Source organism: Pantherophis guttatus, chromosome 9, assembly GCF_059756535.1.
Source record: "Pantherophis guttatus breed Tessera chromosome 9, ASM5975653v1, whole genome shotgun sequence".
NCBI lineage: Eukaryota > Metazoa > Chordata > Lepidosauria > Squamata > Colubridae > Pantherophis > Pantherophis guttatus.
The window spans coordinates 22,164,167-22,184,438 of NC_142071.1; the positions used below are offsets into that span (position 1 = coordinate 22,164,167).

General features: G+C 44.6%; 1 protein-coding gene across 4 annotated transcripts in view; it reads left to right on the plus strand.

Moving 5' to 3' along the window:
• Positions 1 to 1,101: 1,101 nt before the first annotated feature.
• Positions 1,102 to 20,272, plus strand: part of PRDM10 (PR/SET domain 10) — a 66,176-nt gene continuing 47,005 nt past the window's right edge. The window contains exons 1-3 of one of the 4 annotated variants that reach the window (XM_034421964.3): positions 1,102 to 1,463; positions 16,740 to 16,912; positions 19,104 to 19,268. In XM_034421964.3, coding sequence (XP_034277855.1) covers positions 16,820 to 16,912; positions 19,104 to 19,268 — 258 coding nt within the window. In that variant the 5' untranslated portion in view covers positions 1,102 to 1,463; positions 16,740 to 16,819. Of the gene's footprint in view, positions 1,464 to 1,548; positions 1,650 to 13,745; positions 14,715 to 16,739; positions 16,913 to 19,103; positions 19,269 to 20,272 lie in introns of those variants that run through there. The other 3 variants (XM_034421969.3, XM_034421965.3, XM_034421966.3) reach the window with 3 other exon arrangements.

The following is a 20,272-nucleotide window of genomic DNA, read 5'->3' on the forward strand; positions in this document are numbered from 1 at the left end:
ATTATTATAAAGAAAGAAATGTGCTTGTTTAGAAATTACACTAGGTCAGCTAAATTCCATTCTTGGTAATATATATCTTCTGAGGGGCCTAGCTGTCAAGGATGCAAGGAATATGTAATATATATCTTCTGAGGGGCCTAGCTGTCAAGGATACAAAGACATCCATCTGAAATAAAAAGTTACTCATTATCCAAAAGCAGCCATGAATCTACGCATCAGCAGTTACAAAATTGAGGAAGGTTGTTTAGCTAAGATAACATTATGAACTAGAAAATAATGAAAGAATTTAGTAATTAGAAAGTGTCAATTATCATGTAACAAATCTATGTTAACCATATATGGAAAACTGCTGTGCTTGTAAAATCCTTTGTCTTGGAGATGTATAAAAGCAGTTGTATTGTATCGCTCTTCTTGGTTCAGAATTGCAGATACAAATCTGGTTCTGAAACTGCGCAATAAAACTGTCTCTGGCTGACCCAGGAATGTTGTTTGGTCCCATCATTCCATAACAATACTTGTGAGCGGCCCCAAGTCCTTCTGGAGAAGGGCGGCATATAAATTTTAATAAAATAAATAAATAAATAAACAAATCGATGACCTCCAAGATCCTTTCCAGCTCTGTTACTGTAATGAAACGTCTGCATGAAAACAGCCAAGCTCGGAGAGCACTAAGAACTTATCGGTTGCTGCGGGTGAATAATTGCAGGAAATGGAATGGGGATTAAAGCATGCATGTGGATTAGCCTCTTCCCCCAAGGATGGAAATAAAATCCGGGCGAGCAACAGAGGACGCCAAAGGTCGATCTCCGTATCTCTTTCCTGCCACCTAGCGGCATTCTGAAGTTTTGCAGCCCAGCTCAGAGTCGCCCCACCCAAAAGAGACTTTGCGGCGGAGGCATGCGCGCTAGGCATGCTGGGAGCTGTAGTCCAAATACGTCTGGCGGACATCAGGTCGAAGCGCGCGTCCTGACGGTCTCCCGCTTTTGCCGACAGGGGTCGCTAGATTATTCCACGTTGATTCAAGCCTGCCAGGACGAGAGGACGCTCGGGATTGGTGGATGGCGCCAGTGCAATGCGTCGATGGGATGAGAGCTGTGCTGTGATTGGTCGGGTTTGGTCCTCAGGCAACGGAGGCCCAAATCCAAGGCGTGTGCCTTCCCTCCGCCCCCTATTTTTTTCTCTCTCTCTAAAGTCTCTGCTGAACGCTATTAATGTGACTTGCATGGAAATATTTTTGGAATCTCTCCTTTAGAAAAGCTTGAGTGTCGACCAATCATCTCACGGCCTTGGCAGCTGTTGCTAAGCAGATTATTCTAATGACTCATGGGCGGTCTTTCTTTCCCCCCTCCCGCCCCCCCCGTTCTGCAGCTACCATTGTGAGGTGAGGACAGGTGGGCGGGGATGATCTGTGGTGAGGCCCTGGGAACCGGCCTGGACACGAAACCGTCACCGAACCCCTTCAGGTAAAACGATGGACCGGCCCGGAGAATGAGTTTGACTCAGGGTTTCGGCAAGGCCCCGTAAAGGGTTTTCAGGGGTTGTTGTTTTAGTCGCACCCAAGATGGCGCCGGGATCGGGACAAACCGTTTGCTCCCGCGGGTGGGGAAAGAGGTGTAGGGCGCTGCCATACCCCCCTCCCTGCCGGAGAGGTACAGTCCGCTTCCCCCTCCCTGCCCTAATCGGGATACCCCATCCGCCCCAGACGGGGGGGAGAAAGAGCTGCCCCAGCTGGCCCTCCCCCTCCCTGCTTGGTATAGTCCGGACCCCGGCACCTCACTGGACGGGGGGGGGGTTGTTGAAGCCATTTTAATGCCCCCTCCCCAGCGCTGTGGGCCTTTCCCTCGCCGAGGGCTACTCGTCGTCCTTGGGCGCCTGCAACCCTTCGCCCTCCGGCCGGCTGTCGGCTTCCCTTCCCCTTCGGCGACCCGCGTCGGCCTGCGTTCTCCCCCCCTCCCGTGGGCCGGAGTGGTTGGCGCGGCCGGGAGTGACCGTTTTGGACTCGGGCTCTCGAGGCTCCTCGCGGCGCCTCTCTTTGATTGGCTGGCTGGTGGGGCGGGGGGGGGGAAATACAGGAGGGGGGAGTCCCGAGCGGCCTCTGGCCCGGGTCGGGTTGCGCGTGCGCGCGAGTGCCCGGGATTGCGTTCCCACGTGCTAATGCGGGCATTGGCAGGTCAAGCCCCGGGATGCAAGGATCTCTTTGCAAACGGCCGAGGTTAAAGGCGAGACTGTGCTTTTGCACAAGACCCGGGCATAGGCGCTGCTCCTTCCCCGTGCAAAAGGATTGGGGCGTGGGGTTCGTGGGAGACACGTGTTTTCTTTGCAGAAGGGGCCATGAGTTGAGTACACGCGTGGCTCTGAGCGTGGCTTTACCTGGTGCAGGTAGTCCTCGACTTACAACAGTCCGCCTACGGACCATCCAAAGTTACAAACGGCACTGGAAAAAAAAGGGACTGATTACCGTTTTTCACACTTGTGACCGTTCCTCACACTTGTAACCGTTGCAGGCGATTGATACTCAGATAGCAATAGACTTATATATCGCTTTGCAGTGCTTTTACGGGCCTCGCTAAGCCATGTTACAGAATGTCGTCCCCCCCCAAACAAGTGACTCACATTTATGACCGTTGCAGCGTCCCAGTGGTGTGTGTGTGTGGTTTCGTGTGATCCCCTTTTGCAACCTGACGAGCAAAGTCAAGGGGGGAACCAGCTTCGCTTAAGAAGCGTGTGACTAATTGAAGGACTGCTGGTGATTCACTTAACAAAAGTTGCGACCAAAGCCGTAAAATGGGGCAAAGCGTGCTTAACCAATTTCTCACTTAGGTCCGTCGATTTGGGGCTCCGTCGTGGTCGTAAGTCAAGGACTGCCTGTAATAAGATGCAACGGTTGCAGGGAACTTTAAAGCTGAATATGCTGCTCCTCCGGCCTATAATGATGGATAATGATGGTTGCGTCATTGTGCATCGCTGTGCATTGAAAATGCCCTGGGAAATAACACCCATTTGTCTCTTTCCACCCGCATGATTCCCAGTGGCCAAGTTGAACGGTGTTGGAAATTCCCCGCCAATATCCAGGAAGCTTCGCGCTAAGTCGTTTTCTAAAAGGCTGGTTTGGAGCCTCTTTTGAGAAAAAGGACTTTCAACTTTCCCTTGACGTTGGGAGTTGTGGGTATTTGCTCTTGAGACACGAGACGGGCGCTCTCTGTGGCTGCTTTATCAGAAATCAATATTTAGAGTTGCAGTTAGAAAAATAAAAGCTCTTTGCATTTATTTATTTATTTTTACTTATGGGTTAACGTTAAAACGTTTGATCAGCAAATGCTTTTAGGTCCTAATTGGGTTTTTTTTTTTTTTGGTTTGAAAATACATTTGATGATTTTTTTTACCGTGTTCCCCCGAAAATAAGACCCTGTCTTATATTTTTTGAACCCCAAAATAAGTGCTTGGCCTTATTTTCAGGGAGGTCTTATTATTTTGGGGTGCGTGGAGGAAACCAGAGGAAATGGCGGGGACCAGCTGCGTATGCGTTTTAAATATTTTCGGGGAGGATTTATTTTTAGGGGGGGGGCTTATTTTAGCTCATGGGCTCAAAAGCCTGATTGGGCTTATTATCAGGGGATGTCTTATTTTCGGGGAAGTAGGGTATTAGTTTTATATATATATATATATATATATATCAATTTTCTTACTTCTTCGTAGGGTTTATGTTTTTCTTCTAGCCAGGTTTGAGCTGGAGCTACAAAAAACCTTGGTTACGTAGGGAAAACCTGGGTAGAAGAAAAACATATATATATATATATAGTACAATATATTGAGTTGCCATGTGCAAATAGGCGATATAAACTTCCTAAAATAAATAAATACTTGTCTTTTCACTACAGTGCTATAAAAATCAAGGGAACTTACATTAAAAAAAACCCCATTTCATAATCTGACAGCTTCTTGGTGTTAAAAGTGGATAGGCCAAATACTGCTGTCCATGCCTAAGAGGGAAGTACTAGCAGTTTCCTTTGTCACGTATTTTATGTATTGCTGAAATTTGCATAAAATTGTTAGCAATGTGCTCACGATTAAAACTACCGAAACGAAGACAGCGATGCAATATATAATGTGCTGCCATTGATAGTCCTCCACCATCTCCCAAATGCTCTGCAAACAATTATTTTATTAGCTTCTGAAAGGTCATAGAAAGCTGGGGGTGGGGGCCTGGTGAGAGCTGGAGGAAAGGCTATTGCGCGACATAGGGCCCCCACAACAGCATCTTGCGCAAAAGCCCCTGCCCTCTTAACCTCTTGGTATTGGTGAGGAAGGGGCATTAAGAAATTTTGCCAGCGAACCTACACTGGATACATGGGGAAGGTTGTCCTGAGGTATCTTTGTCAGATACGACGCTGTAGGTTAGGCTGTTTGAATTGCGTTCAGAAAGCCATCACGGTTTCTAGCACAGAGTTTACGTAGCTATGACAACCTCTTATTCTCCAGCAGAGGAGCTATTATGTTTTATCCCAATTACAGCTCCCAGAGGTTTTCAAAGGCAGTTCTTATGCCACCTGCGGTACAGTACAGGTGGTCCTCGACTTACGACCTTCATGGAGCCCAAAATTTATGTTGCTCAGCGAGTTAAGTGAGTCCCCCCCCATTTTACGAACTTTCTTCCCCCAGTTGCTAAGTAAATCACTGAAGTTATTAAATCAGTAACACGGCTGTTAAGTGAATCTAGCTTTCCCCATTGGCTTCGCTTGCTAGGAGGGTGCAGAAAGCGATCACATGACCCCGGGACCGTCATAAATAGGAGCCAGTGGCCAAGAGTCTGAATTTTGATCATGTGACCACGGGGAACGGTCATCAGTGTGACCGTGACTTTTCAGTGTCGTTATAACTTCGAACGGTCATTAAATGAACTTGTAAGTCGGGGACTACCTGGAGTTGAATTGCCTGGCCATAAATGTGTGGTGCTTGCCAAGGTCTCCCATTCCAGATAGGGCTACAGGAAGCACATCAGCCAAAGTTGAATGAAGGTTCTCTGATCCAGCCTCTGTCTACTTATCAAGGGGTAGCAGTGAATCCAAGACGTCACTCAAGTTGACAGATCTGCTTCAGAGAGAATGCAGTCCTGTCCGGAGTTAACTGGCATCTTGTTTGGATGCCAGACTTGTTTCTACCATCCAGATCCTAAGTGCTTCCACTCAAGATATCCATGTTTTCATGACATCTACAGCTGGATGTAAAAAGTTGTGTACAGGTGAACTTCAACTTAAAAACTAGTCATTGAAATGAAGGACCTATCTTGGGTTAAGTATGACCTTGTTGTGGTTTGCCAGCAGCCTGCAGAGCTGGCAGCGGAGTCGGACAGCGATGAGGCTGAGGAAGAACATGGGCAATCCTGGAGGCTGGAGAAGGCCCGGATGAGGGCTCGGCGTTGGAGGCAGAGATAGGGCCAGGGCCATCGGGGAGTGATGTGCTGACTCCGGAGCCTCCAGAGGCTGACAGTAGAGAGGCAGAGGAACAGGAGGAATCTGTTCCTAGTGCACGTATGAGAAGAGCTGCCAGAAGGAAGGAGCAGCTAAAGCAAAGAGGACAACTCAGGAGTAGGGCCAAGAGATGACTGGCCCCTCCCATAAGGCTTAAAAGACTAGCAACGGCTCTTGGCCTCTTTGCCGGAAAACAACGTTGATAGTCTTGCTGCACTTATCTCAGGTCGTCTTCTGCTTTTGAACTTTTGCCAAGAGAAGCCTTGGGCAGTTTGCCTAATTATACCAAGGTTGGTGATTAGACTGAAGAATTTGAGTTATGAAGTGTTTGTTTTAATTTAGTTTGGACTACGCTGAGAATGAGTTAATTCTCAGCTGTTCTAATAAAGTCTGTTTGTTTTGGAACTGTTTGCGTTCCCCACCCCACACTAAATTTCAGATGCTCAACAATCTGGCTGCATTTATGTCTGCAGCATCCTGTGGTTGCACGACCATGTTTTATTTTGTAGAAAACCAGGTTTCAGGCAGAACTGCTTCCATAGCAAACCATTGGTTTGCTTGATGACTGGAGTTTGTTTTTTAAAAAAGGTAAAATTTTACGCAACAGTCATAATTTACAATTGAGGGTCAGGCTCTATTACGGTCATAAGTCGAGGGCTAACTATCATTAGCCAGCAGATGTCCTTTTATGATGTAGGGTAGAGTAGGAGGAAGGAGATTATGCCTTGGGGTACAACGTAAGTGAGACTCCATTGAACTGGGCTTCTACTCCCCTTACAACCATTGATGGAAACTACCAACTCAGGAAAGAGTAGAGGGACTGTAGCCTAACTTAGAGAACCTCAAAATGTAGGGGGAAAAACTCTCAAAATAGCCAAATCTGAAATCATACTGTGGGAAGAAACATCCATCTGGTTCAGTTCCAAGCCGGGAGAAAGACACCGGAAACATGGAGGCTGATTCGAAAGATGGTTTAATGATGAAGCAGAACCACATGGGCTTGAGGTCCTGGGCAGCTGACTACCACCACCACCACCACCACCACCACCACCTCCTCCTCCTCCTCCTCCTCCTCCTCCTCCTCATTATTATTATTATTATTATTATTATTATTATTATTATTATTTATTTATTATTTATTATTTATTATTATTATTATTATTATTATTATTATTAAGGCAAAACTGACCAGAAACTAACTTGGAACTGGTTAAGATCAGGAGTACTGAAAAAAGAAACAGAAAGCTTTATTTTGGCAGCTCAAGAACAAGCCCTAGCCACAAACGGCATGAAGGCAAAAATTCAACATGTTACCACTAACAGCAAATGCCGCCTCTGCAATGAGAAAGAAGAGACAGTTGGCCACCTGATCAGTGGGTGCAGCAAAATTTCACAAACTGATTACCTACAACGCCATGACCGCGTTGCTAAAATCATTCACTGGAAATTGTGCCAGAAGTTTGGATTTGAGTACAGCAAAAACCACTGGGAACATCAGGTTGAGAAAGTTTTAGAGAATGAGAAACTCAAGATCTTGTGGGACTTTAGGATTCAGACTGACAGGCACTTGGTCCACAACACACCTGACATAACAATAGTTGAAAAGAAAAAAGTATGGTTCATTGACATTGCAATACCTGGTGATGCACGGATTGAAGATAAGCAGCAAGAAAAAATCACAAAGTACCGGGACTTGCAAATTGGAAGTTGAGTGACTGTGGAAAAAGAAATTGTGTGTTGTCCCGATTGTAATTGGAGCCCTTGGAGCAATACCCAAAGGGCTACCCCGCTATTTAGAAATTCTAAATTTGCCGGACTTGACTCTACAAAAAACCACCTTACTTGGAACAGCTTACATCCTCTGACGATACCTTAACAGTTCCTAGGTCCTTGGTTAGGACTCGAGCTGCTGAGCTATGAACCAGCCTCAAAGGCTGTGAATCTCACTAAAGATTAACCAATAGTAATAATTTTATTTCTATACCGCCCCTCTCCTGAAGGACTCATGGCGGTGTACAGCCTATTAATACAAAAAATATACAAATATCAAAATTTAAAATTATTAAAAATATTACACAATTTCAGCCTGGATTAAAACCCCCAATTTAAAACTCCCAATTTAAAATAATTACATAGTTAGCCCTGCCTGGCGAAACAGTAGGGTCTTAAGGGCACAGCGAAATATTGAGTTGAGAGGCTATTTATACCTTCTCTTGGGCTTTGCACTTGAGCTTCCTGTTCCTGTGCAAGAACATGTATTCTATTGGCTGTTGTAGGGGTCATAGCTGGCTCTGTAGGTTGTCTGAGCTCCCAGGTTTGGTTGAACTTTGGACTCTGATGCAATGTCCTTTGGAGATTGTGCAGTGCTGCTAGATGGGTTAATCCTATTATGTCCTCGAGGGTCATGTCTTAATCCCATCATCCTGGAGCTGAAGGTCTTTTGTCTTGTAGATAGGCTGGCCCAGTCTTTCTTAATGGGTACAAAATAACTGCTGGGGGCTATTATAAGAAAGGTGGGGGCTGCCTCCATTTCTCCATTTCTCATCCAGGGAAATATAATATTCTGCCTTTTTAATATTTCTCAAAATATTTCATTCTTCTAGGAGAGGGATCTTCCCTCAATACCGATTATAATAACTTTATTTATCAAATAATCCATTTGCCACAGATGGAAGCGACAAAAGCTATTTGCTCATACCACCCACCTTTTCTGTGGGATGGGATGAATCAAGTGTCTCTCATCTAATCAAACCAATGTTTTATTCCAAGGTAACAAAAATTATGGGACAGGAAGAATCATCTCTTGCAAGGAGACCCTATTCCATGAATGGCACAAACATGCCTAGGTTGGCAAAGAGCAGATTTAAAATCTGCCTTTCTATTAATATTTACCTTTTTTTTTTCTTCCTTTGGCAAATCCTGTGCAAATAAGATAGTTAGCCAACCAAATTAATTCCGGAGTAATTGAAGGCGTTTGACTCTTAAGAGATAAATTCATTTTTCATTATTGCCAGTTCTAGAAATTCTAATAACCTGAGCAGTGTGGAGCCTTTTACAATCATGAACTCGTCTGAAACTAATTAAGGCTTTACAAACGTAGTAAGTAGTGCAATTGAACAGAACATAACCTAATCATGTATCACTTTAGTGGCTTAGAAGAGAGTGGTTTGTGTGTGTTTTGAGTATGTTTTGAATGGCTGAGTACCTTGTTTTATAACCAGCAGTTATTTCGTATTGGTGACATAAAATAGTGGGCTTTTTTTCATGGTTTGTTTTGATGGAACTTCAGAACGATGACTCTACGTTTGATTGCAGGTAGTCCTCGACTTACGACCACAATTGAGCCCAGAATTTATGTTGATAAGTAAGAAATTAGTTAAGTGAGCTTTGCCCTATTTTACGACTTTCTGTTCTGCCCCAGCTCCGGATTCCCGAGGATATAGACACACACCAACGGTCCTTATCAAATTTATTAAGTAGCAAGAATAAACCAAAGTCCGGCAAAAGTTGGCAACCAGTCCAGAAAGCAAGATAAGACTTTTTCAAAAATGCTCTGTTGGTAATTACAAGTTGTTTCTAGCAAGAAACTTACTAACGGCATGTGACTTAAATAGGCTAAGGGAGTGGCCAATTATCCTCAAGCCTTACTCTCGAGGAGACCTCCTCCTCCTGAGTAACCACTCCTGCCTTTTGGCAGCCCTGCGTGCTCGAGCATTGGGGAGAGGTTCCTCCACTTCGCTCTCTTCACTTGAAGGAGCCTCTGGAGGTTCTGAAGGCCCTGGCTGAGTCTCTGCCTCTGGCACCACATCCTCTTCCGCCTCCTCGCTGTCCGATGTGAGCGCCAGCTGTGCCGGCTGCTGGCGCGACACCACACCAGCCTCCTCGTCGGGATCAGCCACGATCCGCGCAGGCCGCTGGCGGGCCACAACACTTTCCTTGCCACATTTGTGGTTGATTTTCACCGAATTAAAAGTAAAAGTTTGTCACTTTCTCAAAACCATCAGTCACATGGTCCAATCACGGCGCTGTCTGGTTGCCGGGTGACATCGCACCGCCTTCCTCCAACCAAGCATGAGAATGTCCTTGGTTCCCAAGAGAAAGTATTTTGTTTTGGCTACAAGAACCCAGCTACCTTAAAATTCCCACTCCCTATCCCTCAGCTCCAATGCGGCAACATCGAAGCTGTCAAAAAATGGCTTCGGTCAGATCAGCTTCAGGGTTGACATAGCATTCAGTAGGTCCGTGAAAATATTTTGGAGCCGCCCCTCCCAAATGATTTTGCACAATTTTAGTGCCGAACTAAAAACAAACAAAAAAAAAACCCCATCGTGATCAGAGGTACCTCGTGAGATGCTGAATATAACAGCTAAATTTAAAATAGAAAGCCTCTGGGAGGGAGCTGTGTCATCGCTGCATTTCCTAATGTTTCCAGACCGATCCAGCAGTTGCTCTTTGTGCTTGCGTTTTGAACAAGTCTGCAATAATGTTGAAGCCAAAGGCGGTAATGTTTTCGCACATCTCCTTTTTCCTTAACTCATTTCATTCCTCCACGGCTCTCTGCAGATTACAAGTATCAACATTTGCAGAAGCCTAGTGTATACCACGAGGACGGGGATTTAGTGAGAGAAAACCCAAGCATTTTGCATAGCAGCGTATTTAAACAAACAACACACACACAAACACAAGGTTCATCTCCACTATCCATGGATTATATACATTTCTACAGGCAGAAAATGTATATTTCTACTAATTATCTACCTGCCCCCATGCTTTATTATGACACACTTTTCTTCCTCTTTGTATATAGTAAATTACATTATAAAGCCTATGGCTATACACAGATGGTCCTTGACCTATGATGCATTTTGTGACCCTTCAAAGTTACAATAGCACTAAAAAGCGATTTACAACCACTTCTTGCACTTATGACCGTCACAGCATCCCTGTGGTCATGTGGATCAAAATTTGGTGTGCATTTATAACTGTTGGAGCATCCTCAGGTCATGTGATCGCTATTTGCAATCTTCTGAAGTGGCTTCTGACAAGCTACCAATGAGGAAGTCAGATTCGCTTAATGACTACATGATTTGCTTAACAACTACAGTAATTTGCTTAAGAACCATGGCCAAAAGTGTCCTAAAACTGGGCGTGACTCGCTCAGCCTCGCTTTGTGACAGAAATTTTGGGCTCAGTTGTGGTTGTGAGGACCAACTCTACCGACTAGAGGTAGTCCTCAATGTACGACCACAACTGAGCCCAACATTTATGTTGTTAAGTGTTTATGTTAACTTTTGCCCCATTATATGACTTTTCTTGCCACAGTTGTTGAGTAAATCACTGCATTCGTTCAATCAGTAATGCGGTTGTTAAGTGAATCTGGTTTCCCCGTTGATTTGGCTTGATAGGAGGTCGCAAAAGGGGACACTCGAACCATCATAAATGTGAGTCAGTTGTCAAGCATCCGAAGGTAAATAGCGTGACCGTGGGGATGCTACAACGGTCGTAAGTGTGAAAAATGGTCATAATTCACTTTTTGCAGTGCCGTTGTAATTTTGAACGGTCACTAAATGAACCTGTTGTAAGTCGAGGACGTCCTGTATTACATGCAGCTGTCAGGGTTCCAAGAAACATGCCCATAGCAAACAAAACTGAGGCAAGTCGTTTCCTCAATGAATAAATTTATTGGATATGTCACATTGGCACAGGCTGGTGAAAACCGACTCTGATTAGTCCGGTGGTTTTCACCTAATTAAAAGTAAAAGTTCTTCACTTTCTCAAAACAATCAGTCACATGGTCCAATCAGGATACTGTCCGGTTGCTAGGTGACTCCAGTCCCCTCCTTCCAAGCACCTGCAGGAATGACCTTGGTTCCCAAGAGAAAGTATTTTGTTTTGGCTACAACACCCCAACTCTCTCTATTCCCTCCTTCCCTCTTCTCTGTGCTGAAGTCTCAAAATGGCCTCAGTCAGGCCAGCTTCAGAGCTGATAGCAGCCTTAAGCAACAACCCTGGAATTCGTTGAACCGATATAAGCCTTAATGATTAAATGAGAATGCAGAGAAGAGGCGGCCGGCATGAGCCAGCAGGCGGTGAGGTTATAAAACAGCAGAGTTTTCAGCCCTTCTGCTGCTATGAGACATTCTTTTGCCGAAGGCTCTCCCATACATAACACAATAATTAAATAAAACATGGGATGTACCTATTGTAAGCCATTTGTAGAGCCGCTTCTAAACCCAATTAACCACTCTCGCCTGAAAGGCCAAACGATAACCCACAATGTAATTCCACCTATGAAAATCAGCCTATAATAAAATATGCTGTTGTTGCATCTGGCTCCCGGGGAGAGAAAATATTCTGGCCTCAGCACAACAAAATAACATTAAAATAGCCATTTGCTATGGGGAGCTGTAATCTTTGTCCCTGCTCTTTGGCACCCCTGCGTTTCAACGGACGCCCAGCTATCTCGTAATGTGGTTGCTAACCACACATGGAGCTGGTGCTTTGAATATTGTAAACTTATTTTTTTTAAAAAAAGAAATGGCTCTACTTAATGGGGCAAGTGGAGATAGTCCAAATCATAGTATTTTTTGCAAAACGGATCAGTCTTCTGTTGCTTATTCTATCCCACAGGTGTTACTCTGTTTGCTATAGAGGTACACCTTTTATAGCAACTTTTTTTTTTAGCTTGTTCATTAAGCAAAGAAACTGAAACGGCGACAGTGCTTATGATCTTCCTTCAGCTTTCCTTCGCTTTACAGACCTGTGAAGGTCATAAAAACGAGGATCGGGCATAAAATTACGTATGGGTGGCATCCAAAACATTGCAGTGTTTCACCTTTTGACACACGTGTCCCAAATTCAGTTTAAGATGATCAAAGTCCTGGAGACTAAAACATACGAAGAACGGCTGCAGGATTTGGGTTTGGCTACTCTAAAGAAAAAAAGAATTAAGGGCGACATGATAGCAGTATTCCAGCATTTGAGGGGCTGCCACAAAGGAGAGGGGGGGTCAAATTATTCTCCAAAGCAGCAGAGGGCAGGACAAGAAACAATGGTTGGAAACTAATCAAAGAGAGAAGCAACCTGGAGTTGAGGAGGAACTTCCTAACAGTGACAATTAACCAGTGGAACAGCTTGCCACCAGAAATTGTGGGATCTCCATCACTGGAGGTTTTTAAGAAGAGACTGGGCAGTCATGTATCTGAGATGGTATAGGCCCGTGATGGCGAACCTATGGCACGCGTGCCACAGCTGGCATGCAGAGTCCCCTCTGCGGGCACGCGAGCCGTCGCCCAGCTCAGCTTCACTGCGGCCTCCCGCCAGCCAGCTGATTTTGGGGATATGGGGCGCATGCAGGAGATGTGTGTGCATGCATTGGAGGGGGTCGTGCACTCATGTGGAGCACGGTACGGCATGCCCCCCCACCACGGCCCGTTTTTGGACCCCGGAGGCTGCAGGGAGGCTGCTTGGTCAAAAATGGGAGGCGGGAGGGGGTTGCACGCACATGCGCAGGGAGCGTGTGGGGGGGGGGGTCGCGTGTGCATGTGTGGGTGCCGGCACGCACGCATGCTGTCGGCACACGATGAGAAAAAGGTTAGCCATCACTGGTATAGGCTCTCCTGCTTGAGCAGAGGGCTGGACTAGAAGACCTCCAAAGTCCCTTGCAACCAAGGTGGATAAAGATCAATGGTTTTTTTAAAAAAAATTTAAAAAATCAGATTTTTTCAATTTAAATCGGATTTTTTTTTAATTTAAATCAGATTTTTTTGATTTTTATCGAATTTATTTTAATAAAAAACTTTTGGGGTAAAAAAATCTATCGTAAGATAGTTTTCTATTTAAGATACATAAATCATTTAGTTGATTCAGCATGAAATGGAGCTTAGTTGTGTAGCACGAGGCTGTATATTCTGCAACACTGGGACTATCGGTGAGTCAACAGCGGGTCAAAGGAGTAGCAGAGATGACAGTTGGTCTTTAAAAATTATGATTTAAATCGAGTTGATTTAAATCAAGCCTTTTTACTAGTGATTTAAATCATTATTTAAATTGTGATTTAAATCAACTCGATTTAAATCAAATCCACCCTGCTTTCAGCTCTATTCTATTCTAAAGTCTAAAGTCTACCACCCTTCAACCTGATCATATTGTTAGGTCCAAATGCCAGCCCAAGTTCCTTGTAAGAAGGATTCCTCTAAAGCAGGGGGTCTCAAGCTTTGCTGGCTGGGGAATTCTGGGAGTTGAAGTCCGCCAGGCTTAAAGTTGCCAAGGTTGGAGACCCCCTGCTCTAAACAATGCTGGATAAAGCCTCAAGGGCACCATGGCATTGAGTTTGGAACAGATGCTTCTCCAGACAAGGCAAAACAAGTGTGCTTTCTCTGGTGTCGTAGTGGATTGTTTATATTGCCTTCTGTCAGGGGTGAGTTGCTTTCCTCTCTCAAATCTGCCAGCCCGCTTGCCTTTTTAGCCCTTCCTAATGGCATAGTATATTTTCCAGCTGTCTTGCTTCTCCTCACACCCACACGGCTACCTTGAGCTAGTCTGGAGGATCCTGCGGCGATCGGAGGAATTGACTAATGGCCTCGCATCCCGCTCACATTGCAGCTTCCATGCGCTTCTTCTGACATAACACCAACTGACGCGAGCATACTGCTGCAGGTGCGCTTACGTTCTGCCGATGGTAGCTGTCAGGCGCACTCTACGATTATGAAAGAAGAAAGAAGCACTAATGGTTTTGAAAAGATACTGCATTCCTGTTTCTGCCGTCTCGGGAGGGAGCAGATATAGTCTGAATTTCTTTTTTTTTAAGAAACCACAGCAAATGCAATGAAACGTCGATGCTTCAACATCTTACGAATCAGTTTTATTGCTAATCTGCCCTGATCATCATTGACGTTTTTCCTCTCCAAATTCTGCATCGGTTTGGCTTCGTTATGCTGCTGTTTTGAAGGCACCAAGCGACATGATGAAAACGGGGTTGCAAAAATCTTCGATCGTTTCCCTCTTGCGTCTTGCCGTTTCTCATGAAAACCTACAACGTCCTTCCCTGATCCTTGGTTGTATAAACAGAGGCATAGAATCAAAATCATGTGACGTATTAATAGTGCTCTATAAAACCTTAGTAAGACCACGCCTGGAATACTGCATCCAGTTTTGGTCAAAATATGGAAAAAGTGCAGAGAAGGGCAACTAAGATGATTAAAGGCCTGGAGATTAAAAGACATGAAGGACGGATGCAGGAACTGGGTATGTCTAGTCTAGAGAAAAGAAAGACTAGGGGATGACATGATATCTGTGTTTCAATATTTGGGGGGCTGCCACAAAGAAGAGGGGTTCAATTTATTTTCCAAAGCACCAGAAGGCAAGACAAGAAACGGGTGGAAATTAATCAAGGAGAGAAGCAATCTGGAAATAAGAAGAAATTTCCTAATAGGGAGAACAATTAATTCAGTGGAACAACTTGCCTTCAGAAGTTGTGGGTGCTTCATCACTGGAGGTAGAGGAAATTTTGAGTAGTTTGGAGAACCGGCAAATACCGCCTCTGGCTGGTCCCAGAGTAGGAAGGGAATGGAGATTTTGCAGTATCCTTCCCCTGCCATGCCCACCAAGCAACACCACGCCCACAGAACCGGTAGTAAAAAAATTTGGATTTCACCACTGCTCACTCCCTATAAAGTACAAATATCTGTTGAAAGCGATTATACATGCGTACGTAGTATGGGTTCAATTCAGTATAGCCTATATTCACACAGAGTAATATTGTAAACCATTACAGTACCAAGCAGGCATTATTAGCGCGATGTTCGAATCTTGTCAATATTGATTTAGATTTCAAATCTTAAAATTAGCAAAATAACTTTTCAGCAGAAGGAATGAGCCCAGTTATGGTCTTCGATTGATCTTAATAGTACCAATTAAAAAAAGAGGTTACCTTTCCTGTATTAATTCACGGAGCTTGATTTATATTTGTGCCTATGCATGTTTTGTTTTGTTTTTTAATTTGATTTATATGCCGCCCTTCTCCGGAGACTCAGGGCGGCTTACAGTGCGTTAAGCAATAGCCTTCATACTTTTGTATATTTTATACAAAGTCAGCTTATTGCCCCCACAATCCGGGTCCTCATTTTACCTACCTTTGAAAGGATGGAAGGCTGAGTCAACCTTGAGCCTTGGCGAGATTCGAACTTACTTTAATTGCAGACAGCTGGTGTTAAATTACAGTGCTTAGTCTGCAGAGCTATCCAGGCTCTTTGTGACATGTGACAGAGATTCTTCGACAAATGAAGACGAGTATATGTGTCCAGGATAATGTTGCAGGATCCAATCTGGGCCGGTCACCAGGACCAGAGGTTTAGATTTTTGAGCTTTTGCACTCATGCCGGAGCCCATCCTGAGGGAACGTCTCTCTAACACTGCTAAAGTGAAGTTTCCTAAGGATGGGCTCCGGCATGAGTCCGAAAGTTCGGAAGGCTAAACCTCTGGTCCTGGTGACCGAACCAGATTGGATCCAACGGATTGGATCCAACTATTGGAGCCAATAGTGTGCGGCCGCAGGCAAAAAAGCCAATGCAATCCTAAATTGCATTAACAGAGGGATACAATCAAGATCAAGGGAGGTAATACCACTGTAAAGCCTTAGTAAGACCACACCTAGAGTACTGCATCCAGTTTTGGTCACCACATTATAAAAAAGATACTGAAACTCTAGAAAGAGTGCAGAGGAGAGCAACCAAGAGGATTAGGGGACTGGAGGCTAAAACATACGAAGAACGGTTGCAGGAACTGGGCATGGCTAGTCTAGTGAAGAGAAGGACCAGGGGAGACAGGATAAGCAGGGTTCCAATATTTGAGGGGCTGCCACAGAGAGGAGGGGATTAAGCTGTTTTCCAAAGCATCTGAAGGCCTAACAAGGAATAATGGGTGGAACTGAACAAGGAGAGGTTCAACCTGGAAATAAGGAGGAATTTTCTGACAGTGAGAACAATCAACCGATGGAACAGAAATTGCCTTCAGAAGTTGTGGGAGCTTCATCAATGGAAGCTTTCAAGAAGAGACTGGACTGCCATCTCTCCAAAATGGTGTAGGGTCCACTTGAGCGAGGGGTTGGACTAGATGACCTACAAGGTCCCTTCCAACTCTGTTAATCATTACCTGGATCCTGTGCAGATTCTTCCTTATACATGCATGGTAATAGGGAAGCATCATCACTTTGTGTTGAATTCTAAATGTGCTGTACTTTGACAATTTTCTGTCATGATTGCTCTGTTGCAGATTATACTGCATTGACTCAAGGTACAACAGACATATGAATCCCTTCAGACAAGCTTAGTTGCACGATTAACTACCTCAGAATGGAGTCTCATGGCCAAGATGACATGGATTTGAAAGCGGAAACTGCTCAAGTGTGGTCTGAATCAGTTGAGCAGGACCAGAACACTACTCAGGTGACTATAAGCGATTATAGAATTCTTTCCTTCCTAACCTGCGTGAATTTATGAATCGGGGTTTTTCTGAACTAGTTAAACACGTACTTTAAATTGATTTTTATTATTATTATTTTTTGGGAGGGAGGTGAGAGATGGATTTTCATTGGATGTGCATCACAGATTTTTTTCGTAGTTCAACAATTGATTCACTTGATGCTATGAAATTTCCTAATATGCAGGTTTCCCTAAGAAAGGGCTTTGATTACCGTAATTGAATCATGATAAATTTTCAGCTTAGCTAGAAAATATCAGAAACAGCTGACGACTGCCTCATGTGGCAGGTTGCATCATTACATTTTCTTAGTGAAGAAAATTTTTGGAGAAAAATTGTATGTACCGTAGTTTTTGGACTATAAGACGCACCAGAGTATAAGACGCACCTTAGTTTTTGGGGAGGAAAATAAGAAAAAAGCTGATGGCCTCCCAGTACACCCCCAATCAGCTGTTCCCAGAGATGAACCTTAGCAACAGGTTGTTGGTTGTGAGCTCTGCGCCTTGTTTTTTTAGCATCTGAAACCTCCGTTTCAGAGGCTGAGTGGGGCTACATTTGGTCTACAAGACACACCCAAATTTTCACCCTCTTTTAGGGGAGGAAAGGTGCGTCTCATACTTCGAAAAATACGGTAGTTGTTGGATTTTTCTTTGCAGGAGAAAAGCATATAAATAAGAGCTTCCTATTTCAATAAATTAGACCTACTGCTTACTGTTGTATGTTTATGACTTTGACTGATAAGCAGTATTTATAAACATTTCAATTTTTTGTATAATTTGTGTAGTTCTCTGGTCCATTCTTTTTCAACCTTAAACCATTACAGAACAGGGAACAAATTTATTAATATGCCAAATTCCCTCTGTATTTTGGAATCATATATCATTTTTGAAGCTAATAAAAAATAAGACAGCTAAATCCAGTTGCAGAGAAAATAAATTGCTTCCATCAAATATTCTGATTAGCTGAGTTTTGGACTGAACTCCTATGCTCCCCTGCTCTGGTTTCTTAAAAAGGAACTCTGTAGGTTGGACTTTCTCATTCAAAATTGGATTATCTTTGCCCTATTTTTCTGTCTGACTTGGATAGACTTTTGTAACTGTGTCCCACACACTTTTACATATTATTCATTTATTAGATTTTTATCCTGCCTTTATTACTTTATAAGTAACCCAAGGCAGCAAACATATATATTATTCCTTCCTCCTCCTCATTTTTATCCCCCAACAACCATGTGTGGTAAGTTGATCTGAGAGAGAGTGGCTGGTTCAAAATCATCCAGCTGGGTTTCATGTTTAAGATGGCACTAGAACTCAACCTCTCCTGGTGTTAGGTCCAAAGTCACCCAGCCATCTTTCATGCCCAAGGTGGGACTAGAACTCACCATCTCCTGGTGATTTGCCCAAAGTCACCCAGCTGGCTTTCATCCCTAAAGTGGAACTAGAACTCACCCTCTCCTGGTGATAGGCCCAAAGTCACCCAGCTGGCTTTCATGCCTAAGGCGGGACTAGAATTCACTGTCTCCTGGTCATGGGCCCAAAGTCACCCAGCCGGCTTTTGTGCTTGAGGTGGGACAAGAACTCACAGTCTACTGGTCTCTAGGCCAGCATCTTAACTACTGCACCAAACTGCCGGTTCTTTCTCTCTGTCTCTCTCTGTCTCTCTTTCTCTCTCTCTCCCTCCTCTCCTCCCTCTCTGTCTCTCTCTGTCTCTGTCTCTGTCTCTCCCTCTTCTCCTCTGTCTCTGTCTCTGTCTCTTCTCCTCTGTCTCTGTCTCTCTCCCTCCTCTCCTCCCTCTCTCTGTCTCTGTTTTTCTTTCTCTCCCTCTTCTCCTCTGTCTCTGTCTCTCTGTCTCTCTCTCCCGCTCCTCTCTTCTCCTCCCTCCCCCTCTTTGTCTCTCTTTCTCTCTCTCTCCCTCCTCTCCTCTCTCTCTCTGTCTCTCTCTCTCTCCTCCCTCTCTCTCTCCCTCTTCTTCTCTGTCTCTGTCTCTGTCTCTCTCCCTCCTGTCTGCTCCTCCCTCTCTCTCTCTCTGTCTGTCTCTCTCTGCCTCTCTCCCTCTCCTTCCTCTTTTCTCCCTCTCTATCTCTATCTCTCTCCCTCTGTCTCTCCCTTATCTCTATCTCGTCTTACAAGTATTTTCTTCCTTCCCATACTCTTCCAGGTCCACTTTGTCCCTGACAATGGAACAGTGGCGCAGATTGTGTACAGTGATGACCAAGATCGCCCTTCCCAGCAAGTGGTCTACACAGCTGATGGCACCTCTTACACTTCTGTAGACACTTCAGAGCATACATTAGTTTACATCCATCCTGTGGAAGCCACTCAGGCAAGTGATTCCCCCCTCCCTCCCCACCTGTGTTTCTGCTTATTCGTGACCGCTGAGAGAAATAATGTCATTTTAGGACGAGGGCCAGCTACCTACATGGCTTTCTGAATCCTAAGGGCTCTTAGCTGTGCATAATCCTTCCTCTGTTCACTCCAAATAACGGCAAAGAGGTTGTAAACAAAAACCTCCAGTGGCTACGGAATAGGCAGCTTATCCTTTTTGCTTTGGTGAAACTGCAGGAAAAATTAATTTCAGCCATCATTGCCCTGGGCAGACAAAAGAAAGGTTCTCAACATGCTGTTTCCTGAGTCATTAGTGGTGCATCAAATTGGGACAACTCATTAGTTCACCAAAGCATGGTTGTTTCTAACAGTGCGTTAGCTTACATTTGGTAAATTTTAAATGTTGATTTAAAATTGTGGTTTTTAAATGCCCTTTTGTCTTGGATTTTTGTGTATCCTCTAGGCAAGCTTCGTGTCGTGTACTATGCACGACGGGGCCATACGCTTAATGATACAGATTTATGGAGAGAACAAGAAGAAGCTAGCTATCATAAACCGAGTAGTTGGATTGGATGGCTTAATACTGATTAAAATCTAACATCCAAGGTTTAAGGTGTTGGTGATTACCTATAAAGCCCTACATGGATTAGGCCCGGGGTATTTGGCGGATCACCTGCGGCCAGCAACAGCTCCCCATCGCCCCGTGCGCTCACATAGAGAGGGCCTACTTGGGGTTCCGTCGGCCAAACAATGTCGGCTGATGGCCCCTAGGCCCCTAGCCTTCTCTGTGGGCGCACCTACCCTCTGGAACCAGCTCCCCTTGGAGCTCCGGGTAGCCCGCGATCTTCGCTCCTTCCGCCGTGACCTTAAAATATGGCTGTTTCGCCAAGCCAGCCTGGACTGAATGGGGTTTTTAATGGGAATTTTAATTTTAATTTTAGTTTTATAGTTGAATTTTAATTGGACTTCTTGTTGTTTATCGCTGTGAGCCGCCCTGAGTCC